The sequence below is a fragment of the Syngnathus typhle genome, linkage group LG14, assembly GCF_033458585.1.
Source record: "Syngnathus typhle isolate RoL2023-S1 ecotype Sweden linkage group LG14, RoL_Styp_1.0, whole genome shotgun sequence".
In the NCBI taxonomy this organism is placed as follows: Eukaryota; Metazoa; Chordata; class Actinopteri; order Syngnathiformes; family Syngnathidae; genus Syngnathus; species Syngnathus typhle.
Window position 1 is genome coordinate 502,171 of NC_083751.1, and position 12,777 is coordinate 514,947.

Consider the following 12,777-nt stretch of genomic DNA (forward strand, 5'->3'; position numbering starts at 1 on the left):
TAATTCAACATTCATGACGGCAAAGTTCTTCCTTCAACAATCTTATAGCGATATTTGAAGAATGCTATTTCCAGCAAATGATGATCAAATATACGACATCTATTTAGAAGTGAGCACGGAATCTTTTTCCCCCTTCCGTAAACAAGTTTGTTCTTGCTGCTGAGCTGTTTACTGCTTTGACTGAAGGATTAGAAGTGATCTTAATTTTCACTCTTCATCCTCTTAATTCCACTGAAATACTGGAGGCAGGTCGGTCGGTCGGTCGGTGGGCCCTATGGCCTACTCTGCCTAGTGTCACTTGATTAGCGTGTTGCAGCTTTCCATTTCCATCCCCGTTGAGTTGCTCATCCACTGTGTTTTTGCACACGTTTGGTGTCTGCACTTTCCAAATGATTCATAAACGCTTGAGAGTTGAGTAAGCCACGTAGAATGGAAATTAGACACAGTGAGAAAATAATTGCAAAGGCCGTTTATGATTAGCATTTAGATGAGGATATTTTGCTTTTGCACTGGATAATGTTATGATCTGCCCCACGGGGAATAGTGGAGGTGTGAGAGAGAGAGTGAGTGAGTGAGCAGTGCTGACTGAGCATGCATGCGTTTGTCATTGTTCATTCCAATTCCTACAGTCATCATGAAGTTGCTGAATGTGAATGCTGTGAGATGATGATACTGCTCAGGAAAAAATGGCCTTTTTTCACTTCTCCCTATTTCTAAATAATGAAAGTAGGAAACTAGATATTCAGTTCTTTGAATGCTATGTTCAGCCCAAAATCAAATATGGCTTCATTTGTTTGCGAGGAATTCCAGTGGGGCTTGTGTCCGACCCGGTTAATAATAATCACAATAACAAACGGCAAGTGATTATCAAAAAATAGAAATATATTTTCTCCAGCCTTGTGTGCTAAGGTGCTATTCTCCTCTGCTTGTACAGACTGCTCCCTGCTGTGACCTTTCACCCTTTTCTGCGTAATGATCTGGCTTCTCCCTTCAATACGTCTTCCCAGGGGATGGCAAGGTTGAGGAGTGCCCTGCTCTGCCCTGCCCTGCTCTGCCCTGCTCGCTGGCTGCTTTGTGTCCTTTCAATCCGACCTGTAGCAGCCTCTCTCTTTTCTCACTTTCCTTCTGTCTCCTGGTTACCTGGAGAATATCGAAATCCTCCAAATGGGAAGAAGCAACGCTGCTGTCTGCACCCTGATATTGGTGAAAGGGAAAGAACATTTGGGGAAACCGTTGGAAAAAGGCTCAAATGAGAACATTCCCTCTGATTTAGACTTGATGAAAAGTGAAGAGGAAAGAAGCTCTAGTGGCACCTTTTGCACTTGTGTTTCACTCCATGAATATGATCTACAAAAAAATGTCCTTCATGTGGAATTTGTTTGACATGGCAAATGAGAAAATACAGCCTTTGGCTTTTAACGACTCCTCACGCTGCGCTTTGTCATTAAAGCGCCTGAGTCAATGTCGCATATCGGGCGCAATAAACATTCCTATTAGCTGTTAACACACAATTCCACATCCTATGAACTAGGGGTGTAACGATTCATCGATACACATCGATTCATCGATATAAGGCTCTACGATTTATTGGCATCGATGCTAAACGTAAACATCGATTTATATCGCCGTGTTTGACCTGGGACATTAGACGCGACTTGATTTTGAAATCCAGTTCATTGTTGCTTGCGTCCTCTTTCCGGGAGCAGTGAGCGGCGTGTTGTGTTGGGAGCAGAGCAGGCACGTGAAAGGGGAGTCGACAACTCGTACGCGGCTCCTGGGCTGGTGCTATGTATGGCTAGTGTCCAAAAAGACGAGGAAATCTCCTCCCCTTTAGGCTTCAAGTCGTTCTTTGGAAGCACTTTGGATTCCAAAGAAAAGATGACTCAATGGACAAGACACTTGCAGTTTGTAAATCCTGCCATGCGGTGATCAAATATTCAGGGAGCACAAATCTTGATGCACATTTAAAGAAAAAAACACAACATCAAAGTTCAGTGTTAAAATAAGCACTTTGTATCGATATGATATCGTATCGTGACAAAACCCGCGATTTACACCCCTACTATGAACCCATTCTTGTGTTGATTGCTGAAGCCACTCAGAGATGATCCGTCCGTACATGGAGGGAGGTCTCAAATGCCCTTTGTAGCACACGACGGGAGGCAGGCAGGCAGGCAGGCAGGCAGGCAGGCAGGCAGGGATCTGCCATGGCTCTAACGGTGGCTATGTAATCCCAAATTATTTAACCAGATTACTAGAGCATGAGGAATTTTGGACTTTTGAATTATACATGGGGTTTATGTGGCGAGATATTATTTCTAGGCTGCGTGTGGTAATTATGTCTCCTGAAAGCTGAAAAGTGAAAACCCCTTTCTGTAGGAATGGGTCTGTTAACTGTCGGACTGATTCAATTACAGTCGTGTTTGATTTTCTTTCATCTTTAATCTTTCATTTCAATTCGCATCCAAAATGATATCACATGCTTCTGTAAATCTATTTTGAAATATTTTGCTAATGAGGTGGCCATTTCATACGGTGCATTTTTCCCCTGCAGCGGGCACCTAGCCAGCTAGCGACAAGACCTCAATCATGGAATCCTGCTTTTTGGCTCACAAGCTGTAATGGCAGAGCTGTGCACAAGTACTGTGCCAATACACTATTTACACGGAGAAACGCTCTGCAGAAAAGATAGAGCATTTGCTGACAGAGAGAGAGAGAAAGACAAAGAACCAAATGAGAACAGAGACAAATAGAGGCAGATAAAGAGACAAGAGTGGGAAAGTAATCACTTTAAAGGTCTGAAGGTATCAAGTCTGACTTGCTCAATGTCCTGCAGCCAAGATGCATTGCAATAGGGAGGGAGGGAGGGAGGGAGGCAGGGAGGAAGGGAGGGATGACCGATGAACACCATTTCAGCACTGACGTCCGGGAAGGGAAAAATACAAAAATCTGAAACAGTTGAGTGTTGAAAGAGGATGAGTGCAAGTGCAATTTTCCTGCCCCCCGCTCGCTCGCTCGCTCTTAAACCTCACTTGGTTAGCAGTTGTGTCAGATTAGCTTTGTCTCGCATCATTCAAAGGATGGCCAATACAAATGAATGGTCACGTATAAAGGTCACGCTGATGACACATGGGAGGAAGTCACATGCATTCACAAGATGCGCATGGCTTGTATGTTAAAGGTCAAAACGTAACCATGACAATGATTTGCAAAAAGGGGGAACTAGGATATTGGAAGGCTTGACATTATATCTGAACAGAATGGCAACATTCGTTTCGGGGTAGCAGATGTGCGTGCGGGCGTGCGGGCGTGCGGGCGCTCACTATTGAGGCTCAGCTGGAAAGTCTGAGATGTAAATCCCGGCTAGTCATTTCTAATTTCCCTGCCAGTTATGAACATGATTGTAGCTGTTTGATTCTTCTGATTTGGATTCTCGAGACAATATTTGTTGTATACTAAAAACGTGCCACATTTGACTCTTTGAATTGGAAACCTGCAGTCTGTCTGTCTGTCTGTCTGTCTGTCTGTCGGTTTGTGTGTTTGTTGTCAACGAGTGTGCGCAGCCAACTTGCCCTTCTGCTCTAGTTCACCTTCTTATTTGGAGCTCATTGCTACTGCAGGGCAGCGCACAAATGCTGTATTCCTCTGGGCTTGATGGATGAGAGATGACGCGGGATACATTTGTGGTACTTTTGCCTGCATGAATCATATGGCGCTCAAGTTCAAGGGGAGGGGATGCAGGCCAATACCAGCTGTCGGCATCCCACGCGAGAAACAATCGGACTGAAATTCGTCAATTATAGCAGCGTTTTCCAAAAAGTTCATCACCTATTTTCACACCCAAAACTTTCCGATTGAAGCAATTGCAATTGAAATACGGTTGCACAAAAGTTACAGAACGTGTATTATTTATGTGCTGAGGTGATTTGAAAAACATGGGCCATGTTAAGCTGCAGCTGACCTGCAAGCAGCTGACCTGCAAGCAAGCAAGCCCCAATTGCTTCGAAGCGCTTCGTGCTGCAGTGCAGATATCCTATTGTTCATATCCTACTTTTTATTCACTGCATATCTAAAGAAGTCATTTCACTGACTGCACGAGTCTCAAAGCTTGAATAACTTGCAAATGTTCCGTCTCTCCTATGAATGCTGCAAGATGAACTAGAAGACAAATATATCAATTCTCATATTTCGTTGTTTTCCTTTTTTTCGTGTAGTTTGCACATGCCACTAGTTTATTTCTGAGCGATGATTGAGAAACATTCAATTTGTATGTGGATGACATGCAACTTTGGAGTGGACCCGCGAGACGCGCCTAAGATGTCTTCATCCTATTCCAAGACGCGTCTTTCTTTGTCATCGTGACTCAGCAGCGAGCGGCAGCAGCAGCAGCACCACCAGCAGCAGCAGCAGGTAGGACCTCCCAAGCAGGTTTTTAAACTAACTGCCAATTAGCACGCAGCACCCACCGTCGGATCGGCACGGCTCGGCTCGGGCTCGGCTATCCCGCCCACAAACGTCACGCATTCAAACGGCAGCCGACAGCGGACGCGCAGGCAGAGAAAGAAGGGAACCCGATCGAGTCGAGCCCAGCGGATCACACACATTTTGTGATCGAGACACAGCGACATCCTTGCAGGGTCACTCGGCGGCCTTTCCATTGCATGATCAATCGAAGGACTTAAAGATGTGGAGAGAATTCTGCAAGCTCCTACTCTTCCATTTGCTGCTTATGGAGCTCCGTTGCGCGAAAGGTAAGACGCTTTGCCTCATCGGGAGCGAGCGAGTGACTGAGCGAGTGGGATCACGCACTGCAAGACGACCCATGCCCGTGTTTTGGGAGAGACTTGCCATCATCAAAATAAACGGAACCGCAGCGGTGACACAAGGTGACAATGTGCCGGGGGGCAGGCAGGCAGGCAGGCAGGCAGGCAGGCAGGCAGGCAGGCAGGTGGAGCCTCCACGAACACTGCCTGCACGTGTTGTCTATGCAGGGCATGCACGATGGCTGTCAGTGGGAACTATGGGCTGTCTGCCTTGCGTGGCTGCCTGCCTTGCGTGGCTGCCTGCCTGCCTGCCTGCCTGCCTGCCTGCCTGCCTGCCTGCCTGCCAGCCTGCCTGCATGCCTGCCTACCTGCCCGCCTGCCGAGCCACAAAATGTGGGGTCCAAACTCTTTCCGAGCAAACGTAGTCTGCTCAAACAAAAAGGACAAATGAGTCCGAGATAATAGTGCAGTGGAATAAATGGTGTCAATAAAACCCGAAAGTAAAACTTGAGACCACACGAGAAGATATTGAAATGTGAAGGAGCTGTGAAAACATGACCTCTTCATTAAAGTGAAGCAAATGATTATTTGCAATGAACCTTTTCATTTTCCATTGTCACTGTGACAAGCAATAATTGGAAGATGATGAGTGACTCTTTGTTTTCTTCCAACCCAGGAATTCATAGCGAATCACAGTGTGAAGCCGGCCAGTTCAAGTGCGACAACGGAAGGTGCATCCCAAGCCTTTGGCGATGCGACGACGATGACGACTGCTCGGACAACAGCGACGAGGAGAAGTGTCGTAAGTAGTCGCAAGAATGTCTTTCTGACCGTTTCAAATGACGCTCATGCAAGGATTTGCCTGTCAAGCGCTGTCTTGCTGAAAATAAGCTACTTTCCTCGCTGGGCCCCTTTGGAATCCCATTTCGATATCAGTGTGCAGGACAAAAGGTCATATGGCCGCAGGAATTTCCTTAATTCGGACTCTCTTTTCTCCCGTCCGTCCGTGGCTTTTGCCCTCTGATAGCTCGCATACATTAGATGGCTGTTTTTACCTTTCAGCTGCTACGCAGGACGCTCAAATGATTTGCCCACTATGCAACGGTCGGGTCATTCTTGCCTGAAATAGGATTACAAATGCAATTCAAGTAATACGCATATGCCATTCGACTGTCTGATGAAGAATTGAGCTTTTATGAATGCAAGTATTACTGCTTCAAGAAAGTGGCTGGATTTTGTTTTCAAGGTCACTTCTGTTGACGATAATGAAATAGAGAAAACCGTAGAATGGTCATTGTTGGAGCAAATGTCCAAGAAAAAGTGAGGGAAGAAAAAAAAAAAACAAAGCACGTTCATTTTCCCCTCCCACTGCTTCTGAATGCCTTTAACAAATTGCATGGACAACCAGCCGAGTAATTATGGCTTCTGGATGTGTCATGGCACTAATTGCCGGAATGAGTTGATTCATCACTTGTCTTGCGTTCCCTCACTCCGGTCTGCCGCAACGCTCGCTGGTCCTGAACGTTGTACCACTTTCCCATGACGATGGCTGTGACATTTTCAATGAGAGAGCGATTGGGGCTATTCAATGTCTTGTTTGCGCTTGCCTGCAATGTGTTGTCACATTTCGAATGAATCGGATCACATTGGGAGAAAGAGTTGCTCAAAGAGATTGGCTGAAACATCAAGACAATTATTTGCTATTTTGCACCAGTGCTCATCTTTCACTCGCTCACTTTGAATGAACGTTTGATCGATGCACTTGTGTTGGGTACTGCATTCTTGTTTGCACTTGCTTTGGTCCCCTGATTCCTTCAGCCGACATTTTTGCGCTTCCCGCGGGCCAGTAAAGCTGCGCCAAAGGGCCGAGAGAGACTGCGCACAGAATGAGCATCAGCTGATAGCTCGGTCAAGGATAAATCCAGTAGCCAGAGCGATGGCGCTGTGCCAGCTCTTCCAACAGATGTCACCACTGTGCACCCTAACCCTGCGATGCCACCTAATCTCAGTGGCAAGGAAGTCTCAGGCAAAAAGGGAAAGAAAGGATTGAATCAGTTCAAGCAGGGCTAATGTGGATGTCATTTGGAAGAATGGTCCTGGTGGCCAAAACCCCCCAAACCAAAATGTACAATACAATGTCTCTCATTGCCATTACTGGGTTACATTATGTTGCATGCACACAGCCCATCAAAGTGAGCTGTTTGCTTGACTTGAATGAAGGAAGGCTTTCCCAATTCTAAGCTAGGCTTCACTAGCTCGACTGAATGCAATTCAATTTCCGAAACCGGTCGCAGTCAATTCCTGAGGTACTCTGCGCCATAATATAAAGTGTGCTTCGAAAGTAGCACTGCATTACACTGCATTGTTTTCTGGAGGCAAACATTGACCCCCCCCCCCCCAATCATGTGACCTTACTGACATGACATCGGCATGGATTCAAACAAAGCATTCTTTATTTACGACTGTATTTTTCAGGTCTACTTAATGCGATGGCAAGTATGTATGTACTGTTGGGTAGCATCTCAGACTTCTCGCACAGATGCTTGCTGAAGATTGGGATGTCATGTGTGCTTTCCATCATGCTCTCCTCTTTCTCCTCCAGCTCCATTCTCAACACGGTAGATTCCGCTCTTGTTGCCCAGGGAAACGACGGCAAAGCGCCGTTGAGCGTGCGTGCGTGCGTGTGGACGTCGTGGGGCTTTTTGGGAATGCGCGTGCTTTCTTTGTTGTGAATGTAGGCAGGCAGTAGCGCTCAACATTTGTGAACGTTCCTCTCCTCTCGTCTCCTCGGTATGACCTATATTTCAGTTGGAGAATCCAGAAAAAAAGAGGCCTGATCATTTCAACAGCAGATTGAAGTGGATTTAAACATGCCTAATCCTTGTGCCACCATCAAAATCAGCTATGTTAACTTTCAATTTGCCTTAAATAACTAAGGAACTGTTGAAGATCGATCATGATTGATTATTTTGAGCGCTTATTTCATTGTACGTGTGCGCGCACTGAGTAGCGGTACGTGAATGTGTGCAAGCGCATGACAATGAAGCTGGGCAGGTCAAAGGGGGCCAGCGTCTCTTCAGCAGTCACCCAGCCCTTTCCCATGGAGGGGGCACATCACAACGCATTTCACGCTAGCGCTCTGCATTTAAGTGTGCAAGTCGTGGGGTGTCCTTTCTGTCACGTGTACACGTACGCAAGCGCCGATTGAGAATTGGCTTGGAAGAAAACCTTGATTTTATAATGGCTTCATCCCGTTTCCATGTCAAGACATTACATATGATTGATATGAATCAAATGTTTGCTGTGAGCATTTTGTCAGATGTGTGAGAGACTGCCCTTTGCCAAAGCCGGTATCACACACACTATCAAGCAACAGTATTGAGGATGCTGAATAAGTGTTGGGTGCACGAGTGCAAAGCAGCACTGAGGTAATTTTAGCTGAGGTCAGTGCTGGCCTAGGGCCATCCTGTCTCTCTCAGTGTATCGGTGCTCCATTGGAAGGCCAATTTGCATGTGTTACACATGTGTGTCCTACCTTTGTTTTGCGGGTATCGCCAGTGCATTCATTCCTATCAACTCTGAGCTCGCTGTCATGTTGCGATTTGTTCAAATGCCCCTTGGTGCTTTCTAATTTGGTGTTAAATGAACACATCCAGACTATTCTGAGAAACACGTCATATTTCTTCTTACACATCCACCCAAAAATAATAAACATGCAGACATTGATTTCAAGGAAATTCAATTTGATTGTACATACAGGAAAAAAAAAAGATTTTGGAAAGTTGGGCATTGGAGGAAAAAAGAAATGCTCTTGGTAGGTGGACATCTCACAGCGACCAGGAACAAAGATGAAAGATGTCGTGTTCGTGCCACCAATGATGGAGTGTGACAGATATCAAGATAGATGAGGAGAAATCCGTGTCCAGTCTCGGTTGCTGTCAGGAAAGCAAGCGATTCGAAGCAACCTGCCTCATGCAAGTCCGCCAGCCCCCATCATCCTTCCTCACATAGCCACTGCTGACTGGGACTGCCCGTGGAAAGTATACATTTTGTTACCATGACAACTAAAGGCGGAGCCAAGGGGGGTACACTTAGCAGTTAACGCCCTGTATCCAAACAAGTAACTGCCATCAGCCCTTGCAAATACAGCAGGCCTTCTAGTTTTCCTTTTGGAGCCGATGCCGCCAAATTGCACTCGTCAATGACTGTGGAGACTTGCGTATGTGGCAGGCAGCGCCGATTTCTTTTCCGTTGTTTAATTTCACACTTGATGGGTGAACACAAACTCCAGAGACCAAACTGTGTGTGTGTATACAAGCAATGAAAAGTCCATTTTCCATCATTTGTCCCCTTTCAATTTAGAAGACTCCCAAATTGCTTGAGTTCAACAGCTCAACATGTGCATGCTTTGAAATTTGTCATTGCATTTTTATGATTGTGAGCTACTCCTGACCCCCGAGCCCCCACTGACACAGTATCATGGCATTAATCTGCAGCTCAGATTAACCAAATATACGCACGCCTATGTATCTCTCGGTTATGTTATTCACATTTGCTTTAATCTGATTTTGGAGCGGCAAATTTCGATGAGGAGTGACGTGAAATCGGCTAAGAATCCCCGTTGCATAAAACATCCCTCTTAATACCCGTGTGCTGGTTTGACGCCACCATGACGTTCTACATGTCTTTGATATTTTTGGAGGGGGATTTTTATTTGAAAAGACTATTCCCTGATTTGTACATTGTTTTTATTCACCTCTTTTTTTTTTCTCCAGTGTTTCCTTTCCTGGCCAAGGACAAAACATGGGTTCAGTTGGATTCATTTCAATAAAAGAAAAATACAATTCATTTCAATGAAACTATTGACACACACCATGATGTTAAAAAAGATGGAAGTAGAAGCTAGTGTTTGGTGTACACGCACCTTTTGACAAGAATTTGCCTATTTGTTTGTTCCCAGATTATTGTAAGCAGAGCGAGCACCTGCTGACAAGATGGAGAGAAGCTTTAAGGCATTAGAAACAAACTGAGGACGCTTGTACATGAATCCAATATCCTATGGACACAACAAATCAATTTGAACACATGTACACGTAATATGGGCTCAAGGTTAACTCCTTTTAATGTAATTAGTGCTGTTACGAATGAATCTTTCTAGAATAAATTGTACAATCTCTTATTCCATCGATTACTCGAGTCATGAGCGGGCTGCTAATTTATTACTCCATGGCCATTCTTGAACTACGGCCACAACTTCCGGGACTCAAAAAGACCAGCGGGTGGTAATAGATTGCAACATTTGCTTGGAGTCCATTTTAGTTGTGTGTGTGTATAAATAGGATTTTACAAAATTCCTTGATCACTTCACTTGAGTCTCTTTTGCCAGCGCCTGCAAGAAGAAATGAAGATTGTCCTGTTGCGGCCATAGCCTTGCTTTCACTCTTGTGTCTGCTTTGTTAACATGCCACTGGCCAACTACAAAAGCAAGAAAACTGGTGCATTCCAATCTCTCGTGTATTGAAGTGAATAGTTGTTTGATTTCCTGGGCTTTTCTCTTCAACGTCTACTTTTGGACTATTTCACTTCCGAAGATGTTTTCAGCAAGAAGTCCCTTTTTGTGCTCTCTGATTAGCATTGCCCTTGACTCGTGTCATTGGATGTATAGCTACAATGTTTGGAAGTAGTGACACCTCCTCAATAGGAGGCCTCCCGCTCTCTCTCTCTCTCTCTCGCTCTCTCTCTCGCTCATCCGAGCAACGCAAGCTGGGATTGTAACGCATTCCCGCACCGGACTCTTGATTATAATACAAATATAATGAGAAACGTGTTGAACATGTTGTTTTTGGACATTTTTGATATTTACTTTGCATTGCAGCATTTGTGTTTGGTAGCGGTCTAGGTTAGCCGTGCATGCACCGTGCCAATGGAGCAGGAACATTCTTTCACACAGAAACAGTGCTGTAAGGGGATGAAACCCGCTGTTTGACCGCGTGATGTTGCATCTCAGCATGGCTGCACCTGCTGCTTTGGAAAAGTGCGGCAGATGAACCCTGTTTCCATGGGCTGTGTGTGTGTGTGTGTGTGTGCGTGTGTGTGTGTGTGTGCAGGCGTGAGTGAGTGAGAGAGAGAGCGAGAGCCATGGACTCACCCATGGGCTGTGTGTGCCGGTCCTAAAGCGAATAGGAGAGGAGGCCAGCCAGAGATCAATTTCCTTTTGACTTGTGGAGTAGAGCCTTGAAATGCATGGCCTCCTGTGACCCAGATTCATCCCTTCATTCTCCTTCTTCTTCATTGGCAGGCCGAATGTGGCATAACTTCAGAAGCCGGGAGAAACACCAAGGGAAAGATGAAAGCGAGCGAGAGGGAGGGAGAAGAGAAGGAATGAACGCAGGAAGGGCAACAAAAGAATGGGGCGAGTTGTAGCTGAGGGCAAAAAAAGAGCGGAATCAGCATGTCATTGGGCGACGAGGTTATTGGAAGGACAAATTGACCATGGCACCGGCGCGTGCAAACTTTGGGACCATCAGGAAGCCTTTTGCATACATCCCATCAAATGAAAGAAGTGTACGGGAAAGAAAGGTTGTGTCCAGTGAGAGAGTGAGCAAAAAGTCTACAAAGTCCATTTGAGACGTGACCAATGGACATTGATGTTAGTACTTGACTCAATCCGAGGCCTGACCAAATTGTACTGGAACCAAATTAGTGCCTGTCACGTCCACAAGCCACTTATTGGCTGATTCGCAATCCCATTTTTGTCCCTGCGTCAAATTGTTCATACCTTTCAGTCCTGGCTTTGATGTTTGAAATGAATCAAGTGCTCTTGAACTGCACACTTGTTATTTTGGTGTGCTACCTACCATATGTTGTCGAAGTGAGTGGTGGACTCGGGCGAACTTCAGCAAGGCCTTTGTGTCTTTTACTCAGGTCACATAGTTCAGTGCAGCTCCGGTGCAGCTTATAATCACGTTATGCAAATACATCCATTTCTTGCTGACTTTTCTCATTGTAAATCATGCAAAGCATCAATTTGCTTTGCTTTGCTCTAAATCTCGAAGCCAGACAAAAAAGGTGAGCAGAAGCTCCACAGCTGAGCGTGCCCGTTTGTAATGTCCCACCCCTTATGCGAGTACCATCTGTCTCTCTTTCCTCTCCTCACAATTTGTAAATTCATTTCAAATTGACAAGGAGCTCAATCTGGACTAAACTGCTCTGGTAATTACGTTACAAATAAAAAGCATTTGCACAATCTTTTGGTCAGCTTTGGTTGGGCCTTCACCCAGCCAATCTACGTACTTGCATGGAGCAGTTTGAAATAGGATTGGAACATGTGAAGGTTATCACATCCAAAAGTCCGTTCTCTCTCCCTAGCACCAGATTTGAACTTCTGCTATGAGAGCCCATCTGCCACATGGACACATGGAGAGGGATTGCCAGCCAGCCACAAACATACACACGCAATTTTAAAATGCTCCCAGTGTCACACGATGAAGGGGAAATGGATGATTACCCCCTTGTGCGTGAGGGGGGGGGGGGGGGGGCATCATCTTCAATTCATATTCCAATTCATGTTTACCTTCTCACCATTGTTTTACTTGCCCAGTAAATACTCTTGCTGCTCACTCCAGCTGGATCATGTTGCTCATTATTAAAAGCACCCTCATCTAAGCGAGCGAAGGGGAGATTCCTCACTGTGTTTGTCACTCCATTAACCAACAACAAGTTGTGATTTTCCAAAACGTCATGCACATTTTCCTCTTGACAAACTGTACATAAGGGTCAGAGCTCAGATGTAGCTCTGTTTTACTTATTAGTAGGATTCCACCAAAGCGGAGAAGAATTTTTCGGCTTGTGGCATGGGCACATTCCATTTGGATACTACTGTATGTACATATATGGATGCATTTGAATCATTCAGCCTTTGTAGTATCCAAATAGAATGCGCCCATGCCACAAGCCTCAACTGTGCATTCCTCTACTTTCCTATTCTTTTGCCACTCAGCCCTCGCTCGCCCAC

At 45.5% G+C, this 12,777-nt stretch overlaps 1 protein-coding gene across 7 annotated transcripts in view; it reads left to right on the plus strand.

Moving 5' to 3' along the window:
- Nucleotides 1–4,500: 4,500 nt before the first annotated feature.
- The window catches only part of lrp8 (low density lipoprotein receptor-related protein 8, apolipoprotein e receptor), a 50,944-nt gene continuing 42,667 nt past the window's right edge, over nt 4,501–12,777 (plus strand). For all 7 annotated transcript variants that reach the window (XM_061297522.1, XM_061297525.1, XM_061297530.1 and 4 more), the window contains exons 1-2: nt 4,501–4,751; nt 5,440–5,565. In XM_061297522.1, the coding sequence (XP_061153506.1) occupies nt 4,685–4,751; nt 5,440–5,565 (193 nt within the window). In that variant the 5' untranslated portion in view covers nt 4,501–4,684. The remainder of the gene's footprint in view (nt 4,752–5,439; nt 5,566–12,777) is intronic.